General features: G+C 35.2%; 1 protein-coding gene across 1 annotated transcript in view; it reads left to right on the top strand.

The window, feature by feature from the left end:
* The first annotated feature begins 278 nt into the window (after positions 1 to 278).
* The window catches only part of BRDT (bromodomain testis associated), a 40,704-nt gene continuing 31,558 nt past the window's right edge, over positions 279 to 9,424 (top strand). The window contains exons 1-5 of the mRNA XM_005894705.3: positions 279 to 467; positions 1,402 to 1,539; positions 2,961 to 3,075; positions 6,868 to 7,037; positions 7,854 to 8,207. Of these exons, the coding sequence (XP_005894767.1) occupies positions 279 to 467; positions 1,402 to 1,539; positions 2,961 to 3,075; positions 6,868 to 7,037; positions 7,854 to 8,207 (966 nt within the window). The remainder of the gene's footprint in view (positions 468 to 1,401; positions 1,540 to 2,960; positions 3,076 to 6,867; positions 7,038 to 7,853; positions 8,208 to 9,424) is intronic.

Here is a 9,424-nt window from a genome sequence, read left to right as displayed (position 1 = left end):
ATGAAACCACTTTTAGTACTTACATAGAAAAAGGTTCGTGTTTGTTTTTCAAATTGAATAATTTGCTTTTTTTTTTTTTTTTGCTGTCCTAATCATGATATGCTTTAAAATACGAAATCTACTTTTGAAGGAAACTTTTCTGTTCCTATAGAAACCATTTTAAAGGTGCTTTGAAAATAACTCAGTTTTTGTTGTTGTTGTTTTGGTTTCTTTTTTTTTTTTAATAGGATATGTACCTGTAGACAACACTAGAATATAAGGATTTGAAGCAGTTGAGAATGTCTCTGCCAAGTCGACAAACAGCTATTGTTAACCCTCCACCACCAGAGTATATAAATACTAAGAAAAATGGGCGATTGACGAATCAGCTGCAGTATCTACAGAAGGTTGTCCTGAAGGCTTTGTGGAAGCATAGTTTCTCCTGGCCTTTTCAGCAGCCTGTGGATGCTGTCAAACTAAAATTGCCTGTGAGTGTGTCTTATAATTATATTTGTTTAAAACAAATAAAGCCCCGTAAATGTCCACTGACAGACTAATATTATGAAGTATGTTTAATAAGTTATTCAGCACCACTAAAGAATATCCCAATGAATATTTTTTCTTTAGCCAAAAAACTCATTTTTCTGAGGACTGAAATTCTCATTTTAGTAATTTCTGGTAAATTATAAGTATATGCTTTCTTGTTTATAGCATATGTTCCTGATTTTTGATGTAAGGTTGTCTTAAATGTCCCCTTCTCCAAGAAGTCCCTCTTGACAAATCCTGGCAGACTCAGGTGCTTCACGCACAGAATTCAACTTTAGGTCTTAGAAATTTTTGTGCATGCTAAGTCACTTTACTTGTGTCCAACTCTTTAAGACCCCATGGACCGTAGCCTGCCAGGTTCCCCTGTCTATGGGATTTTCCAGGCAAGAACACTGGATGAGTTACCATGCCCTCCTCCAGGGGATCTTTTCCAACCCAGGGTTCAAACCCACATCTCCTTCATTGGCAGGCAGATTCTTTACCACTAGCACCACCATTTAGCCACCTGATAGTGGAATGCTTAAGAATTTGTAATATAACTAGTAAACTGTGGAGCTGAGATTGTACTCATAAATCCTAGTTTCTTTTTCTTCATGCCCTCTACTTGTTATTTTCCAGGATGGTTCTACTCTTTTATTATTTTGTTATGCTTTCTATTTTGTTATTGGCTTTTGTTTTTCTTCTCTCTGAAGAAAAATGTCATGGTAATCAACTTTGTTTCTCATCACAAAAGGTTTTATTTCCATATTATGGCTTTTAAAGGTAATTAATTTCTGTCTCTAGTTACAGGTGTATAGTTTCTTAAAATTCTTTATGTACCAATTGTTGTGAATTCATTCTTACAACTAACGTTTAGAATTTCTTCTTACACCATAGGATTATTATACCATTATAAAAAACCCAATGGATTTAAATACAATCAAGAAGCGCTTGGAACATAAATATTATGTGAAAGCTTCGGAATGTATAGAAGATTTCAATACAATGTTCTCAAATTGTTATTTATACAACAAGGTCTGTAAGCCTTATGCCATACATGCTAATTCTTTGCTCTTACATAGAGGCGATGTATATAAATAAGTGTGTTGACTTCAAATTTCAAGTCTTGATTTGGGGTACATTATATATTTGTAAAAATACTGTTTTTTACTTGATTTCCTAATTTTCACATAGCAGTATTTGTTCATTTTGCTATGTTTTTGTTTGAGTAGCTATAATGGCTTATTATGTTTTTAAAAAATAAAATACCAGTGATCCTGGTTTCTGTGAGTAAACTGTTATTTCAAAATGTTCTCATCTACATTTCTGCCATTTTAGTTATAAGATGAATGATAAATCTTATTATACATTAAACTTAGTTAAATTTTTATGGTATGGATTGCTAGCTATAACCTAAGAAGCCAAATGAATGATGTACTTCATACAACTTAACTTAAACTTCAGACATGTTCTGTTTTATCCCAGCAGTAGTATTTGTATTTATGTTAATGTGTTAGGCTGTATGATAATATACGTGGACGTTGTGAGCTTAGTCTTCACTTTTATTTTCATCCATAAAATTGGATTTGTGTATTCAGTTTTCCTCCATATGGGATTCCTGTTTCCCTAAGTACAGCGTCTTTTTTAAGTGGTCCTATCATATCTAGAAATTTTTTAATTTATATCTCATTTATTCAGAATCACTAGTGACACTGAAATGTAATAGAAATGTTGGTTTGGTTTCCAAGGTAATCATCAGTGCCACCTTATATGTAAGAGATTTAAGACTATAGTCAATAATGAATTTTTTAAAAAATCATAACTAATAGTGTTCTGACAATACCATTGGTAAATTCATTTTAATTTAATAATTCTAAAGAGTCCTTAATTTTTTAAAAGAAAGTTCAGTCATTTTCCTGAACTGTTAATAGCTAACTTAGAAATGTGTCTCCACTTTAGGCTTTTGCTTTGTAATTTACTTTTTTCTCAGTAGTCAAGTAAAGCAAGTTGAAGACTTCTAAGCAGATAGTTAAGATTTAAAAACTTAGCTCTACAGTGTCACTTTATTACTTACTTAATTGAAAATTGAATTACATCAAGTCAAACCATGAGGTACTTTCCACACCCATGAATATGTTTTGTTTGTAACCTATTTGTAAGGTGGAAATTCTGATTTCTAATACTTTAGTGTATAAGTAAGATTGGTTGGATTATAACCCTTTAGTGCTCAGAAAGGTATCCCCAGTCCTTTTTAGAAGTTAAAGGGGTAGGATGATAGAATTTTAAGTGTGAGCTGCTATACTGTTTTCTAAACTTAATTTAGAAGCAATAAATACTGTTTAGTAAATACTGTCTAAGAGTACTATGGCACTGCCTTCACTAAGGTAGCCTAAATTATAGAAATTTGATACAGTGGCCATACTGTGTAAACTCGTTGCATTTTGTGTATTTTCTAGCCTGGAGATGATATTGTTCTTATGGCTCAAGCTCTAGAAAAGCTGTTCAGGCAGAAATTATCTCAGATGCCACAAGAAGAACAAGTTGTGGGTGGTAAGGAAAGAATAAAGAAAGGTAAGCAAGAAAAAATTTATGTTCTGATTCTTTCTTTCTCTGTCATACATATTTGAATGCTTGTGTATGGGTGTATAAGTATGATGACTGGAACTAAATAATAAATCCCTGGGAATTCCCTGGTGGTCCAGTGGTTAGAATTTGGTGCTCTCACTGCCAGAGAAATGTGTTTGATCCCTGGTCGGGGAACTAAGATCTTGCAAGCCATGCAGTGTTGCCAAAAGTAAATAAATCCCTGAAAGGAGATAGACATCTAGAAGTCCTTCTACATCCTGTTATATTGGTATAAAATGTCCCTTTAAACAATCTGAACCTTGAGCACAAAGATGGCTGTCAGAATGATTGTCATACAAGATTAGGATTACATAGATTATGGCCTTGCAGCAGGTTTCCTATAGAATAGTGCCATTCACGTTGTTGTTGTTTAGTTGCTAGGCTTCTTTGTCCATGGGATTTCCCAGGCAAGAACAGTAGAGTGGGTTGCCTTTTCCTTCTCCAGGGGATCTTCCTGACCCAAAGATTGAACCCACATCTGCTGCATTGGCAGGTAGATTCTTTACTGCTGAGCCACCTGGGAAGCCCTATGCCATTCACATAGTGGGCACCAAATAAAGCATAGTTGCAATTGCTATTTGAGTGGATCATGTATCTGTGTTGTATTAATTAAGAGGGCCAAAATTGCCGATAATTTCTGTACCAAAAGATCCCCTAGCTAAGAATGAAAAGTTGCTGTTGGGTTTGAAGATTCTCATTTTCTAATTCTTAACTCAAAACTCTAGGAGGGAGGGGAACTTCCCTGGTGGTCCAGTGGTTAAGACTTTGCTTTCCAGTGCAGCAGGGGCAGGTTTGATCCCTAATTGGGGAGCTAGGATCCCACATGTCTTGTGGCCAAAATAACATAAAAGAGAAGCAATATTGTAACAAATTCAATAAAGATTTAAAAGTGATTCACATAAAAATTTTTTTAACTTTAATGGGAAATGTTTTACAGCTAATATCATATTTAAATAAGAAATTAGAAAATTAATTTTAAGTGTTCAGAAGGGTTATTGAAGAGGTAAACGAAGACTGTCACAGTTCAAATGTTGGTTTATCTTTGGGTCACTGAAGCTATAAACCTTGGTTAAGTTCTATAATCATTCCATGTTTCTTCATCTATGATATCTGGAAATTATTTAGCTTTCATTTGTATAAATATTTGTAAGGTATATGTTAAGTGACTGGGACATAGGAAACTTGTTCCACTTTAGGGGACGGTTGAGGTTGTTTTATTGATAGTATGATATACTTTTTTCCTAGTTGTTAATAGATTTTTAGGGTGGATCATGACTTATAGCTTACTTTCATCCATCCTGTGAGGTAGATACTTACTGATTAATAACTTTTTATTTTGTTCTTATTTTTGAAGATTGATCTTAAGTCTTACAGAATAAGCCTAAGCATTATAAAACTTCTTAAAATAATAAGGCAGTGCATTAGAAAAACTGTCAGGTGAAATTACACATAGCGTGTGCTGTGGTTCGAGTGAGAAATTGACTTGCACTGGAAAAGCTGAAGAAGGCGTTAGAGGTGATAGAACTCAAGTTTGGGAAGGTGTAGATTTCCAAGTGACTTTTAGTAGAAGCTTTCTATTGCTTGCTGCTAAGTCACTTCAGTCATGTCCGACTCTGTGTGACCCCACAGACGGCAGCCCACCAGGCTCCCCTCCCTGGGATTCTCCAGGCAAGAACACTGGAGTGGGTTGCCATTTCCTTCTCCAATTCTATTGCTTAAGTCATGTTATTTTTTTTATGCACATTGGTAGGTACATAATCTAAATAATGTGATTACATGTTGATACTTTATGGCAAAGAAAAAACTTTGCCATAATTGAATTGGTGTTGATTTATTGATTGAACAGATATTTAGGTACTTCTTATGTACCAAAACACTATTCTGTATTAGAGTTTAGATTTTAGTAGTGAAAGAGATACATACATGATAGGTTCAAAGAACATTCCAGACAGAGGGGTCAACTAGGGCAAACGCCTATAACAGGATCTTTTTCTCTTTTGTTACTTTGGGCCATTGCCTTCATTTATGATCTGAATCTTGCTTCCCTCCTTACTTTCTTAAGGATTTTATTGCTTTGGTTATCCCGTTTCATGCATCATTAATCTTTCATTCTCTATCAGGTTAGTTTTATTATGCTATAAATATGCTCTAGTATTTCATCTTTAAAACTCACCTTTTCCCTGTATCCTTCCTGTTTTTTTGCTTTCTTCTTACATACTCATGAACTCACTTCAGTATAGGTTCTAGCCATACTATATCACTAAAAAGGTTCTTATCAGTAGTCTTTATGTTGCTAAATTTAAGTAATATTTTTCTATTCTCATTTGTCAGTATTTGCTTTAGAAGGCCACTGTCTCCTGAAATGCCTTTGTTTCTTGGTACATATTAGTTCTGTGGGTTTACTTTCCATTCTGTAGTCCTTTTGGCCTTATCAGTCTCTAAATATTGAGGTATTTTTCAGGGCTTGGTATTAGGTATACTTTTCCTAAATTCCATCTGTGTTCTATTAACTCCTAGATGTATAGGATTTGGAGAGTTAGGGATTCTTATATGTTGTATGTCAAATATGATAATAGCATGGAAAAAAGTGAACTAGCGACTGGTGGAATAGAGAAAGGGGGTTGTTTTATACAGGTTGGCTGGAGAAGGGGAGGTGATATTTGAGAATTTGAGTAAAGCCTGAAGGGAATCGTTGAAGTGAACCATAAGGCTGTCTCCTGACCGGTGGGACAAATAGTCTGCTTATGCTTACCAAACTTGAGGACAGCAGCCAGTAGTCTGGAGTGAAATAAGTGAAGGGGGTAGGATGATAGGAAAAAGAGGTTGGAAGGAGAGCAGACGTATGGGGAAAAGGGTAGCGAGGTCTTATGGGGTCCTGAGAAGCCCTTGTGAGGACTTTAGCTTTTACTTGGAGGAAAAGTTAGAAACCACTGGGCATTGAGCAGAAGTGTCTCAATCTTATTTGAATTTGATTGTTATTTTTGAGAATAGAATACAGGATGTAAAAAGCAGAAGGAAAGAAGGCCTCTTAGGATGCTAGTGCAGTAATGCAGGGTTATTACCACCTGTGATAGTTGAATTCTGGATAAGAAGATAGAGCAAAATAGTTTGCTGATGGATTGGAAATGGGGTTTGAGAGAGAGTGGAATCACAGATGACTCCGTTTCTGACCTGAGCAATTAGAATAGAGTTAACCCTGATGGAAGGATGGGCGTTTGAAATATAGTCATGCCTCGAAATCATGAGGGACAGGTTCCAGACCCGTCCATGGATACCAAAATCTTTGGATGCTTGATGCTTGCGTAGTACATGGTCCTTCATATCCATGGGTTGCATCTGGGCATTGTATCCAAGGAGGTTGAATCCACATGTGCAGAACCTATGGATCCTGGGTACTGATTGTAATAGACTTCAGGGTGGTGTGATCCAAATGTCTCCAGTCTTAGCACTCTCTGGGAACATACAGGACAAAAAAACATGTACAGATATTCCTCTGATGAGAGAATCATGTTCACATCTGTTCTGTGTCAGCCAGTGATGGACTAACATGCAGAGCATTCTGAAGACCTCACACAGTACCATGTAGTTGTCTCCAGTGTATCTGAAATTTTTGCTCAGGTTTACAGCTACGTGAAGCTAAAATCACAAAAGTTGAACTAAATGTATTAAAGTAGGATGCTAAGAGAAAAATTGCTTTATGTCTTACTCAGATACTGACTCTTGTTCACATTTTACTAGGTACTCAACAGAATATGACAGTTTCTATTAAAGGAAAACAGTCCCCCAAAGCACTGGGAAAACTGCTTACACAGCAAGTAATTCCTTCTGTATTTCCTGAAACATCTGTTTCTCCTTCAAACCTGGCACAAGGTGCTCCACTCAACACTGTCTCACAAACAGTCACCCAGGTAAGTTTACTTTCACTTTAAAATGTTTCAGTGAAGTTTTTTTTGTGATATCTATACCTTTTTTTGAAGTTTATAGGAAAATTGGTCTTAAGCATAGCTCATTGGTCTCTCATAGCTCATTTGGTAAAGAATCTGCCTGCAGTGCAGGGAGACCTGGGTTCAATCCCTGGGTTGGGAAGATCCCCTGGAGAAGGAAATGGCAACCCACTCTAGTATTCTTGCCTGGAGAATCTCATGGACAGAGGAGCTTGGCAGGCTACAGTCCATGGGGTCACAAGAGTCAGACATGACTTAGCGACTAAAGAGAGAGAGAGATACAGAAGTCAAAAGTCTTTTTATCTGTACACATTTTGTGAACAGAGACCTGGGGTGCAAACCAGATTATTAGGTAGAATCTGAATCGATTTATTATCTCTGTAGTATTAGTATCAGTTGTCTAGCTACTTTTTGGTGTGTGGGGGTGTAACTTTTATTGGTTCACAACTTGGTGGGTTAACAATTTTCTTTTTTAAATTGTGTACCCTAGCTGATTTCAGGTATTCAGAAACTTTTTTTTTTTTTAATATAACCATGACTTTTCCCCACCTTTCGTTGGTCTCAAAGTTGACCAGACAATTCTTTGGGATGTGGGAAGGAAATATTTGAACTATTTATTTTACCTATGAAAGAAAATTAACTTTTCTTAAAAACATGGATGACCTGGTGCTAAATATCATTTCATTTTTTTAACTGATAAGGGTAATGATCATAGTTTGAAAACTGTTGCTCTGAACGTCACCTTAAATATAATCTTGTTTTCAAATTGTTTCACTTTAGGTTACAAAGGGTGTGAAGAGGAAAGCAGATACAACAACTCCTACAACTTCAGGAGTTAAAGCAAGTGGTGAATCTTCCCCAACACTTACAGAAAAAAAATCAGGGAAAATGCCACTTATAAAAGAAAATATGCTAAAGAATGTTTTGCCGGATTCTCAGCAACAATATAAAGTTGCAAAGAATGCTAAAGTAACCGAACAATTAAGGCACTGTAGTGAGATTCTTAAAGAAATGCTTGGAAAGAAACATTTGTCATACGCATGGCCCTTTTATAATCCTGTTGATGTTAATGCTTTGGGACTCCATAACTACTATGATATTGTGAAAACCCCAATGGATCTTGGAACCATCAAGGTAAATGTTGTCTTAATAAGAGGAACTTCTTTTCTTGACTATAAAAGTAATCTTGTCATCATAAAGAAATTTAAAATTCAAAAAAAGATAAAAAATCACCAGTCATACCACCTGAAGTAAATGATGGGAACATTTTTTAAATAATGGGAACATTTTAAAGTGTATCCTCTTATTTTCTTCAAGCACATTCTTGGTTATTTTATCACAGTGTGTGTTATAGAATGTAATATAACTCTGTACCCTAAACTTTCACTTTGTAGATATTTTATTGTTATATATTTAAAATATTTTTAATTTGCATAATTTTAATACAAAAAAATTTTTTGGCAAGGCATTTATGTGGTTTCCAATCCTCTGCCAGGTAAGTTTTCTTTATTGCTGATTTGGAAACTTTAAATTACTGGAAAAATTTAGTTATGTATATTTATTTTAGGGAAACTACTAAAAGAATAGAACTATACCATTTTCAAAATGATGCATTATCTCAGTGCTCTTCCTAAATAACTACTCATTGTACTCCCTGTTCTTTATTATTATCTGGAAGTTTGGTTCTTCTTTTATTAAATAAACACAGTTTTGTTTTATTTCATCATCAACATTTTTTGTGAACATGTTACTAACTTTTGTGCTCACCCTTATTTCTTGCTTATTACTCTTTCCTGTCTTGGTTTTTCTTTTTGCTGAAGTGCAAGCTTTAGTGGTTCATCCATGAGCATTTATAGGTAGTAAACTTAATAGTTTTTTCTCTGAAAGTATCTGTGCTTTGTCTATTCTTGAATGGTTCCTTAACTAACTATGGCATTCTAGACCTAGTTATTTTCCCCCAGCACTAGGACAGTATCTTTTGGCATGTATTGTTGTTGCTAGGAAGTCTGCTATCAGTCTGCTTGTCATCCCTTTGTAGATAATTTCTTTACTCTCTCCAATTGTGTGTTTAATTTTACTCTTCTTGATTGGAAATTAGTACTTTCAAGGTGAAGCTCATTTTTTAAGTTCTGAAAAAACAACTAACCATAATCAGTTCAAAATACGCTTTTCTACTTTCCCCTAATACTTAAACTAATTCAGACTGACAGGTCATGAAACAGTACCTGAAATAGGTAAACCTGAGCTGAGTCTTAAAGGGAGGACTTAGTAAGTTACAGGACATTTCAGGCAGGGGAAGCAACTTGGAACACCCTGAGGTAATAAAAAAAAAAATTCCAGAATACAATATT

Source organism: Bos mutus, chromosome 3 (assembly GCF_027580195.1).
Source record: "Bos mutus isolate GX-2022 chromosome 3, NWIPB_WYAK_1.1, whole genome shotgun sequence".
Taxonomy (NCBI): domain Eukaryota; kingdom Metazoa; phylum Chordata; class Mammalia; order Artiodactyla; family Bovidae; genus Bos; species Bos mutus.
The sequence above is the reverse complement of the archived record's forward strand: the minus strand, read 5'-3'. Positions and strand labels throughout refer to the sequence as shown.